A 12,289-nucleotide genomic window follows, 5' to 3' on the forward strand; every position below is an offset into this window, starting at 1 on the left:
ATCTGAAACCAAATCAATGAACCTTTTGTACTCTTTCACATTTAAATCCATTGGTCTATCTTGCCCTTTGAATGGTTCACTAGGTTATGAGACCTTTCAAACGTTGACCCATTTCATTACAGAGTATCAAAATATCACTTTTGTTAGTATCACCGCTGATCTCAAAAAAGTCTACGTATAGGAAACTACCAAGTCACAGTAGCAAACACAAGCTTTTCAAAATTTTAGTTTTCACTTGAAAGCTCAAATTCTGACTTGCCATAAATACAGTCAGTTGTTTCCCTTAGGGTGACAACGAAATGTTAAGTCAAATACCCAAGGTGAAATAGCTATAGTTTGGCTGTGAGTGGATCTTCCAAGTGAAAATGGGTGTTTCATACACACACACACACACACACACACACACAAAAGCTGTTGGTTCAACTCAAACAACTCAAAGGAGTGTTTTCACAGTTCAATCATAGCACTCTGGAATGCAGGAAGAATATACTTTCCATCTGCATCCCACAGCATATTAAAAAGACATGCACTCAGAGGGATCAGATTTAATGGGATTAATTTTACTACTTCGTCAAAGACATCCCTAAATGGAACTGGAATCTTCTTTAGTGAGATTGCCTGGTGGTGAGGAACACAAGGACTACTTGTAAGCTTTGGGGCCCTGGCCTCAGCTTCGATTAAGAACACTGAGGAGCCGGCAGGTTTACCTGCCGTTGCTCTCACGCCCAGTCAAACGTCAGTGCAGTTAAAGAGGCAAATCACCTGGCGTTGCTATGAAACCAGTTTTGCCTGTGCAGGCTCCTAAAATGGTCTCGAGGACCCCCCAGGAGTCTGCACTATTCTACATAAATTGTAAAATAAAGTCTCAAGCAGAAGGAAAACATCCCCTTTACGAGTGGTTACTGGTAAGAATTTTAAAAAGGGAGAGACCCCAGAGACTACGGTCTGATCCCCCCATGGTTCAGAGGTGGGGCACTGAGAACCTGGGGGAGCGGGGAGGCCCAGCGGCTTGCCTAAGGTTTTTAGGCAGGTCAGACATGGGGTCAAGAACCCATCAGCCCCTCTCTCCACCACTGGATACACCTAATTTAACAGCACCTCTGACACAGGCAGAGCTGAGAGGTCTTCAGGATGGTGTATGGGTGAGATGTGCCTCTGAATTCCGGTGGGCAAAGCACTACTCAGCCCAAATGACCATGGATAGCGTATTTTTCACATTTCAGGTAAAAACGACAAAACTAACAAACAGGCTTCCAGTTTCAGCTCCTGAACATGTCAAGAGCATGGAAGTCATCACTCCCATCCTTGTAAGAAGGAAAAGCTGAACAAGCTCAAAAATCAGAGACTTCCCTTGGACCCACCCACCCGTGAAAAGAACTCATAGGGCAAACATCCACCACAAAATCGAGAGAGAGGGACAAATCCAGAGAGTTACTGCGGAGATGTGCGTACCTGGTGCAGAAGATGCTGGAGCCATGAACTGGTAGAATCGCTTAAATGGTAATTTTGACGAATTACTTGTGTGTGGACTGGCCTGACAGTAAGAGCCCCCACACGTTCTCAGTTTTACTCACAGGAACCCCATCAGGTTCTCACAGTGAACAGGTGATAAAAACCCCTTTGTGGCTCTGGCAAGGCAGGGTAAGAATGACCACGTGACCTATACCCAGAGCCTTCTCCAAAACAAAGGCCTGTTCTCTACAGGGAAAGACCTTACCAGAGTCTTAACCCACCTGGAGAAAACATTTCTCTGACTTGTCTCCACAGGCTTTCAGTCTCACCAAGGGGTGTGCATGTTAAGGGGAAGAAAGATGTGGGGGCATCTGAGGGCAAACTAAGAAACGCTTATGAAGGCCGCAGCCCAGGGACACAGGCCGCCTGAAACACTGAAATTTTATAGACTGCTGGCCTCCTCACACCCTGCCTCCATGGCAACAGGGCTCCGGTGTGAGGACAGTGGACTACAGATACATCTGAAAGAGCCACAAGATGCTGCAACTTCTGAGGAGGACTAAGTACTAAGAGAAGCCTAAAGGCATGAGGGGAGACAAAACCAAGGATGCAGGAAGGTTGGAAGCCTCCGGCGCCTATAGCTTTAGCAGACAAAGCACACAGCCCAGCTCCTAGCCAGCTTAACACAGAGCCTGATATTTAAAGGCCTATTTGCCTCAGTTCCTATTACCTGATCCATCATGTCTGGCTTCAATAAAAAATTACAAGACAGGCTAAAAGGCAAGAAGAAACAACAGTCGGAAGACACAAAGCCAAGCATCGGCAGACTCAGCTATGACACAGATGTTGGAATTATCAGACAGGCAATTTAACAATGATTGCTCTGTTAAAACTAACGAAAATATTTGATGGTGGTGGTAAAAGCTTGCCTCTCTAATGCCTTCATGAAATAGCAGCTCTGCAGAGGTAGATTCCACACAGTAAGTACTGACGTGGATGTCACTGGCAAAGGGAGGAATGGGTGACAAGCCTGACCCCTCCAATAGCCCTTGACCTTGCTGCTTGCACAAGTCTTTGATTCCACGTTGCCTCCAGAACATTTCTTTCTGTGTAGAAATGGTAAGCCTTACAATCGAAGGATTTCCTTAGTAGGCAGCACAACATGGAACCTGTTCTTCAAACAGTCCTGCCTATCAGACGTGGAGGCGGTCTCCTCTCAGGTGGCACTCTCCCGCGGGGAGCCATCTTGCTTACTGCCCTCTCTCCTCTGACCTGACTGTGTTCTCTAAAACCTTCCTCCAATTTCCACACCCTTGTGCACAAGGAGCTGCAGGTACCAGATCTGTTCAGTCCTGAGGCCTTCTCCTGCAGAGATGGCTGGCTGAAGATAGTCCATAGTGACCACATATGTGACTTGTGCCTGCGCATGAAGAAGTGGGCTTTCCCCTGAAACTAAGTTCTTTGCTACTTCTCTCCAAACAAAGTTCCAGCCATGCAGGTAATTAAAATCCTTTTTGTGTCCCCTCCCACCCCAATGAGTTTAAAAGTCCTTGCTGGTCAATGCTGGAGGTTAAGCTTTCTTGTGGAATTTCTCTCTTATAAAAGATTTTACATTCTGAATAACTCCTTCGTCCGTACATCGAGTAAGGGTGTTTACATTATGGCATGGGAAGATGATAAGGGGAAAAAACACTCGATTATAATCGAATTGCTCAGGCTGAGTTCGGTTATTATTTAACCATATCCTCAGGGTGAGCTTTACTGATGAAATAGTCTTTATCAACATTTTACTATTGTACCTGCTTTAACATTTTCTTGCGCTTGCCCTTTTCTTGTGCTAAATGTTTACTTTCTTTTTTGAATTGGGCAAACATTCCTACAACATTCTGCTCTTTACCTCTGGCTGGAGAATTTTAGACATTCCCATTGAGCTTCCAAGATCCTCTCAGCTCCGTAATGGTGTTTAACGCTATGTATAAATTATTCTCCTGTAATTACTTGTGTGCATTTGCATGACCCTGAGAATGAGTTTTTTCTTAAATTTTGTGCCCTAGGCACCCCACTTGCCTCACCTGAGCCTTGGCCCTGGTGCAAGGGGCTATTTAACTCCTTATCCAGGGCCTCAGTCCTAAATGGACCTCTCCTCTCTCCATCAACAAGTAGGTGTCTACCGCAAACTGTCCCTGCTACCACTTCTACCTGTGATCAGTTACACCTTCATTGTTCAGTTGTTCACTTTCTCATTTTTTTCTTTCAAGTAAAAGAACTATAAAGAACAGAAACTTGCTTCTCTATGCTGGAAACATCTTTCCTTCTGTAAGGTGACCCAAATTCTTCACGTACAATCTTCGGCTCTTAGCTGTGTGTACTGGTCCGGGGCACAAAGAAGCTGCTCCTTCACTTGACTGGCTTTCTGGAGGAGACCATGTCAGGTTTCAGCCATTCTAAGAAACAGAGGTTTCTAGAAGTCTGGTTGCAGGTGAACAGGACCAGCAGCTCTTTGTGGTTTCTGCCTTGATCCACAATCAACAGGGTCCAGCAGATACTACTTTATACCTAAGCCACTCAATCTGTTCTGTTTCTATACAGTGTGTATCAAAGTTTTTATGGCGATGTTTCTAAAAAGCCACAATAGTTTTTAGGTTCTAGGATTATAACTGTCTTGGGCTCTTTTAACTTAAATAAACTGCTTCTAGTCACAAGGGTGCAATGAACAGTAGAAGAGACCTGAGTAAAGACCACAAGTGGCACTTCTGCCATCCTTACACCTCAGGGGTCTCAGATTAGAAGCCAACAGCTTGGTGCCTGGTGCTCACTGGCATCGTGGAGGCCAGAGGGAGTGTGCAGATTTGACTTAATGCTCCCTGAACTACCCGACCTTCCTTTGCGCTGGCTTTCACGAGAGCTCAGTAGAGAGCTCCAAAAAGCATCAGTTACAGTTGGTCCTTCTAGCAGATAATTACTTACCAGGGAAAAGAAAATCTAATAAATGATGCACAGGTCAAGCAGAAACGTTAACTTTGCTTTTGGCAGGAAACCTCACTGGAGAGTCAACGAGGAATGGCCTAAGGTGAGGCACCTGAACGTAACGGATACTGCAGCCTTCAGAAGGCTGACAGCCCTTCACTCCTAAAAAACATACCAAGTTTGCTCGGCCACCAACCACCAGTCAACCAGCTGAACCACAGTTCCTAAAAAACATACCAAGTTTGCTCAGCCACCAACCACCAGTCAACCAGCTGACCCACATTTCCTGAGGGCCTACCAGGTACACAGCTCCGCTCTACATGCAGCGGGAAATCTCAAATACGAAGAGGCAGCCCCATCACTCTTTCCACATGCCCCTAATTTTAAAGGTACCTGTGAATTTTCTTGTAACTCAACAGTGTTGCCCCCCAGAAGCACTCTGTGCTGTAACTCAGCAGCTCTGAGGCTGATGGGAAAGGGCAGTGCTCCCCATCCCTCCTTGTGTCTCCATGTGCAGACTACGTAGGAGTCCACCGAGCTGAAATTGGGAGGCAAGAATTTGAGAGGCAAGGGGAGAACAGGAATCTAGGGGATTCGCTCTATTGGAAGCAAGCCAGCCTTTGCTGTTCATCCACTCCCGTTTCATTATTTCATTTAAAAAACACATATAGCTATTAAAATCTGCCAGGCACTGTTTTAGTGCGTTATAAATATTAACTCATTTAATCCACACGACAAGCCTACAAAACAGATATAATTATCCTAATGCTAACACTGGGGCACAGAACACTTGGGTAACCTGCCCGAGGTCACACGTAGCAAGCAGAGTTAGGACTTGAGCCTGGGCAGCCTAGCTCTAGCTGATGCTATTAACTGCTGAGCGAAATTTAAAAAAAGGAGCTGAGGCATTTATGCATGTAATAGGCCTTCCTGAAGGCAGTCACACAAATCTAACCAGGAGTCTCCAGTGAGAGGTAAGACAAAAATGATACAACAACTCAAAGACAGTCAAGATGTATAAAGAATAAAAGATACTTCACAGGCTATTTACCATGACAGAATCCTAAGCTCAAGTTCAAGAGTCATCTTGTCTCTATAACACCTATACCCCTCCCAGTCTACGCATGAAGACTGCTAGAAAACTTGCTGAGAGAATCAGCACTTGAAATTTCACAGCAAACTTTTCAGAAAATGTGGCCTGGATGTGAAGAGTCAGAGTAAACTGGTGAGGAACCAACATACACAACATCTCCCATCCTCTGTAGGTTGCGTGCCTCAAAAACTCTCTGGAAGGGACCATCTACCAGTCAGCCCAAAACACCTCTCCCAAGGCACAGACCTGTGTTGTGGAACACAGGAACCACCGGGCACATGTAATTTCAATTAATACAGTTAAATTAAAAATTCAGTTCCTTGGGGTGCCTGGGTGGCTCAGTGAGTTAAGCATTTGACTTCAGCTCAGGTCATGATCTTGCAGTTCATGCATTCAAGCCCCGCGTCAGGCTCTGTGCTGACAGCTCGGAGCCTACAGCCTGCTTCAGATTGTATCTCTCTCTCTCTCTGCCCTCCACCCCCCCCCACCCCAACTCAACCCTGCTCACGTTCTCTCTCTAAAAAAATGAATAAACATTAAAAAAAATTCAGTTCCTCAGGGGCATTAGCCATGTAACAAGTGTACAGCACCCACCATACTGGACAGCACAGATAGACCATTTCCATCACCAAAGAAAGACCCACTGGGCGCACCAGTTAGATCCTGAATGTGATTTCTTTTTATGCTTTAGTCTGCATACACCCTATGGTGACAATGTCTTCTTTGCTTTTTTATAAACACAAAATTCAAATTATACTTCATTTGTATATAAGATTTCTATTCCCAAGTTCAGTTCCAAACAGGGGAGTAGATTATCTACATGGTCAGGTCAACTCCTTACCCCTCAGTACCTGTTACCCTAACTTCTTCTTCCTTCTTAACGACTGAAAGGTAAAAATCAGGAGAGGAAAGGAAAAAGTGCCGTGGCTGGTAGATAGCAGTTAGCTTCCCGTTGGATGTTGAGCTCTGAGACACACACTCGATTAGTCACACAGGACACCCGGGCAAGAGAAGGAGGCTGTGTCCACATAAAAATGGAAAAATGATGCAAATATGCACACCACTATACGAGGCAGGTCACACGCCTCCAGGCTTTAAGAAGAAGTGCCCACACAAAACCAGGGCAGAAGTGGAAATCATGTGGGCCAGGGACAATGGCACCAAATTTCCCACTGACAAAAACAATCTTTTCTTACAACTCCTAGCATCCTTAACCTGCATTAGTAGGATCCCTAAATCAGGAACACTGTTGTTCAGCTCGTGTGGGGTCACATCAAGGGAAGCCAGAAAAACAACATTAAAATGATGAGCAACAGCTTAGCAATAAAGCACAAATTCTAGGATATTTCCACAGATATGAAACCTAAATTCCAAAACTCTCCTGTTCATTCCTCAATCTGAAGTCCATGAAAGCCTGAACGACTATGTGTGTGACCAGCAAGAACTGCCTTGTTCCAACACAGATGTTAATGAATTTAAAAATTTCTCTTCTCTCTGTCCTTTTCTCCATTTCCTCTCTCACCTATCTACCCCTGTTACTTTCAGTAACACAACCAATTTGTATGAAATCTTGTGATCTAGAAGTTTCTTTTTACTTCAGATGAATGAGGTAGAAAATTAATACTTATTAACAAGCAGGGCTAATAGGAATCATTAGTGTCTGGTCATTTTAAGTTGTGAAAACGTCTAAAGCCCCTAAGAAGATGAGCATTTTTTTTTTAAATGCAGTAACAGTAATAATGAAATTACATACTTGTGACTTCTTGTAAGAAATCCAAACACGGTCGACTACTTCCAGAAATGCTTATTGAAACAGCCAATGGGGTCTGTCCTTCATAGTTCCTTGTGTTTGTGTCCGCTCCATAATTATATAACATCCGTGCACAAAGCACATCATCCCTAAGGGCAGACAAATGTAAAGGAGTCTGTCCATCTTCTAAGCGACCCAAGTTTGTGTCTGCTCCTCTCTGAAGGAACATTCGGCAATAAGAATGATTGCTTTTGATCACAGCGTATCGCAGCAGGAAACCATTCTGGATGTCGATGTTGGCATTGTGGTCCAGGAGGATCTTCACACAGCTTGACCTCTCTCGGATAATGGCGAGCTGAAGTGGTGTTGTGCCTTTATCACTGAGCGGGTCGACCTCGGCCTTGAACTCCAGTAAGAGTCGGACAAAAGAGTCCCTCCCGTAGTGAGCAGCCACATGGAGGGGAGTCCAGCCATCATTGCTTTTGGCATTAATAATGTCGCTCCTGTATTCGGACTCTAACATCAGGCGTGCAATCCGGGCCCGGCCGTGCATAGCTGCATAATGAAGAGCAGTGAAGCCTCCAATCAAGTCCTTGACTGTGGGATCAGCTAGGGTTAAAACCAAAACAAAAACATTAGCAGACTTGAAGACAAAACAATGGATTCTACCATGGCACAGGGCATTTAAGACCATTTCCATAAAAAATGTGAAATGACTGAACATTATAATGAACATCAAGTACTTCTTTCCTCAATTTAGTTGAAGCATAGTTTTCATGGAAAATAAATTTTGGTAGAAAGTTATCAAACCTGGGTTAACAGAATGAAAATGACTGACAAAGTATTTAAAAGATAGATGGGTAAAACAGAGAGTTCAGACCACCACATCCCCTCTCTTGGCTAATTTAATCAATTGCTTTTGGCTACTCGACTCTCTCATCTCTGCATTGTTTCATGTTTCTCTTCTGTTTTGAACTTTTCGTTTTATTTTCTCTTGTGTTTCTTGGTCTTAAAGAGAAGCATGTGTAGCAACATCTGCTGCTCTAAATTACGGATGTACTGTGGTCTGGCAGGCTGTGTTGTTTTAGGGTGTATTAGGTAAAAAAAAAAAAAGAAAAAAAAAAGGAAAGAAAAAAAAAGATTTTCTGTGGTCTGTAAAAATTCCAAAGCATGTAAGATATATGTTAAGTGATCTTGATAAATCATGTTTTCATAAGATAAAAGACTATTCTAGATTCTTTGTTTTACAAGAATTTTGGAGTTTATAAGAATTAAGCACCACATTGTGTAAAAAATTTGGAGAAACCTCAGCACTGTATAAATATTATTTTCTAAAACAGTTCTAAAACTCTCCTAAATGGATTGATTTATGGAAAGAGAGAGAAAGAGACAGAGAGAGAGGCGGGAGGAGAGGGAGAAAGGAGAAGGGAAGGGAGAAAGAATGAAAGAAGAAAGAAAAACGATAATAATCTATCTGCTGTGTGATTCTTCAAGTCACAGACTTGTCACCTGCCCCCAATCTCCCCGGAAGCCAACGGTCAGTTCTATATAACCCTCCTTCCATGACCTTCTGGCGCTATGGGTAGAAAATGGGCTTCGAGAAGTACTCTTATCTACTATGTAGGTAACTTCCTGGAGGCTAGCAATTTCACATGAAGATAAATTGGCCAGACCTAACTACCTAGGATTGAAATGTTTTCTTCTTATAAATGACACCCTTAATTTCTGGTTTGTTCATAAAACAAAGAAATTCATGAACATTTTTCAAACAAACAAAAAATATCCAAAGTCATATGATTAAAACTTCAAGTTTTGCTTACTGAAATGTTATTTAGTTCCAAACTATAACAGCTGTGTCCCTCAGGGAAAATGTGAGGCAGAAAACTATATATAAAATATTAATAATACTATGGAGAATACAAATGACAATTAAGAAGTAGTTGCTAAAAAAACCTGTAAAAAGTTAATATTTTTATGTAAGCTGTATCAGTTGAATTTCTAAAACCATTTAGTATAAACTGACAGTACTCAAAGGTAGTTATTACCATTTAAAGAGAATAAGAGTATTCCACCTGCCTTAGGCTTTGCTAAAAGAAAAAGATACAGTACCTATATACTGTGTGACTTAAAAAAATAATCATGAAAGCAAGAACACTTAAACAAAGCATTCTGCTGCCATCTGCTGGCAAGGCACAAACTTTGGCTACTAATGTTTTCATTTTGACAGCTTGACACTGAGCCTTCACATCTGATACTTACCTCCCTTATATATGGACACCAACTGAAGACAGGCATAAAGTCTAAAAGAATCCCTTTTATTCAAATGAAACAATGAATCTTGTGAAGACTTACATTTCTAATCTGTATCTAATGAGCTGCTTCTGACATTCTTTCTTAACTTGTCAGATTTAAGAATATCTTCTTTGATTTCTCCCACCTTTTATCTACCAGGGTGTCTGTACAGGGGTCAGCACACAGTCTTATGCGCGTCTTATACTCACTCTATTTGACAGCAAGAGTGAAGTTAGGTTACGTGAAATTGCACTAGTATCTTTGGTTTCCCACCTTAATACAGCTTTTTAGGTGCTACTTACAGTTTGGTGCTATACTGAGCTAGGAAAAACAAAGACTGATAGATACAACAAGGATCTGCTTAGTCTCAGTAAAAACCATGAAAATGCATTAAGTAAGCACATCCTGTAAACATAGCACAGAAGGAAGAGACGTAAATTAACAACACATAGAATTGCATACTTAACTGTCCTCAAGGAATTAACAAATGGGAGATATAAGACCACTGAAAATGCAAACAAAGATTAATTTAAGGATTATTATTGGCCAATGCAACAGATAAGAAAAATAGCTCATTTGTAATAGTAACAGAAACTACAGAACACATAGATATAAATTAAGAGATGCCCAAGGCACGCGTGAAGATATTTCTTTGAACTCAATTCAGCTCATCTGTATCTGCTCAAATCTTCCTTCTGAGAAAAGCTTTCCCTGAACACGAACAGAGCAGCCCTACCCACCGCCTTACTTTGTCCACTTATAGCAAGCCTCCCTCCCTCCCAAATGCAGCTTATTTTTTTATTTTTTTCAGGTTCAACTTATTTTTAAAAAGTTATAGTATAGTCTCAAGAAATCCTCTTAAATCTACTGAAAAAAAATTTTAAAGTATATGTAAATAAATGTTTCCCACCAACAGGATTTTTTTCCCAACAGCTTGACTTAGGTACAATAAAATTCATCCATTTTAAGTGTAGAGGTTGATGAACTTTGATGGATGATATACAGCCATGTAACCACCACCACCACAACCAAAATATTTCCATCAACTCAACAAGTTCCTTCCTGCCTCTCTATAGTCAATTTCCCACCCAGACCCTGGGTCCCAGGAAACCACTAAAGTTTTGCCCTTCCAGAATTTCATATAAGGGAAATCATTTAGTGTGTAGACTTTGGTGTTTGGATTGTTTCCCTCAGCAAGGTGTTTTTGAAATCCACCCATGTTGTCAGTGTGTATCAAAGGTTCATTCCTTTGTACTGCTGAATAGTATTACATAATATGGATATATATTTATTTACAATTCACCAGCAGGTGGACAATTGTATTTCCAGTTTGAAGCTACTATGAAGGCAGCTACTGTGAACATTCACACCTAAGTCTGTAAGTGTGTATCATTTCATTTCACTTGGGTAAATACCTAGGAAAGAACTGTTGGGTTACATGTTAAGTGCAGGTTTAACTTTCCAAGAAACTGCTACATTATTTTACCAAGTGGCTATATTTCTCATTACTGAGTTTATAATTAGTTGTGTGTATATTCTGGATACAAGCCTTTGTCAGGTACGTTTTATAAACGTTTTCTCCTAGTCTCATGTCTTTTCATGTTCTATACTGTTTTGTGGGGTTTTTTGAAGAGCAGAAGTTTTAAATTTTGATGAAGTTGACTTTTTTAAATTGCTTTTGCTTTGTGTGTCCCATTTAAGAAATCTTTGCCCAACACAATGACACATAGAATTTCTATGTTTTGTTCAAGAAGTGTTATACCTTTTTTTAAGAGAGAGAAAGTGTGTGTGTGTCTGAGTGGGAGAGGGGCAGGGCAAGAGGGAGAGACAGAATCCCAAGCAGGCTCCATGCTGTTAGCACAGAGCCTGACGTGGGGCTTGAACTCACACGAACCACGAGATCATGACCTTAGGTGAAATCAAGAGTCAGACGCTTAACTGACTGAGCCACGCAGGTGCCCCCTAGAAGTGTTAAGACTTTCAATTCATATTTAGGAGAATGACTTATTGCTAGTTGATTTCTGTGTACAGTGAGATCAGATCAAGGTTCATTATTTTCCCCCTAGGTATCTAGTTGTCTAGTACAATTTGTTGTAAAAACTATCTTTTTCCCAGTGATTTATCCTTGTGCCACTACTGAAAACCAAGTTACTATACACAAGTGTGGGTCTATTTCCAAACTCTATTCTGTTCTATTGACCTAAAAGTGTATCCATACACTAATACTGGCTTGTCTTGATTACTGTAGCTTTACAGTAAGTTTGGATAGCAGGTAGTATATATCCTCAAACCTTTTCAAAAATTGTTTTAGCCAATAAATTTTGGAATCAATTTGACAATTTTCTTCAAACAAACCTGCAGGATTTTGATTAGAACTTCATCACCCCTACAAATGGAAACTATCACCAAGTACTTCAAATAATACTGATTCTTCCAAATATGAACATTAAATATCTGTTTATTTAGGTCTTCTTTGATTTCCCTCAGGAATGTTTTGTACTTTTCAGTGTATAGGTCTTGCACATCGTTCATTACATTTATTGCTAAAATTTATTTTAAGTTTTGTTTGTATAATAATGCATTGTTTTGATATTTCATTTTCCAAGTACTACTAACTGCTGACATAGAGAAATAAGGTTCGCTATATATTGACCTGTGTATTGGCTAAATTAGCATTTTAGTTTAAGCATATTCTTGTATATTTATGTTATTCTATGTACACAATTACATTCTGT

The 12,289-nt window shown here is 41.3% G+C and overlaps 1 protein-coding gene across 1 annotated transcript in view; it reads right to left on the reverse strand.

Moving 5' to 3' along the window:
- The window catches only part of ASB7 (ankyrin repeat and SOCS box containing 7), a 52,940-nt gene that overhangs the window by 11,778 nt on the left and 28,873 nt on the right, over positions 1 to 12,289 (reverse strand). The window contains exon 5 of the mRNA XM_039235070.1: positions 7,266 to 7,871. Within this exon, the coding sequence (XP_039091001.1) occupies positions 7,266 to 7,871 (606 nt within the window). The remainder of the gene's footprint in view (positions 1 to 7,265; positions 7,872 to 12,289) is intronic.

Source organism: Hyaena hyaena, unplaced genomic scaffold, assembly GCF_003009895.1.
Source record: "Hyaena hyaena isolate Hyena2069 unplaced genomic scaffold, ASM300989v1 scaffold_95, whole genome shotgun sequence".
Taxonomy (NCBI): Eukaryota; Metazoa; Chordata; class Mammalia; order Carnivora; family Hyaenidae; genus Hyaena; species Hyaena hyaena.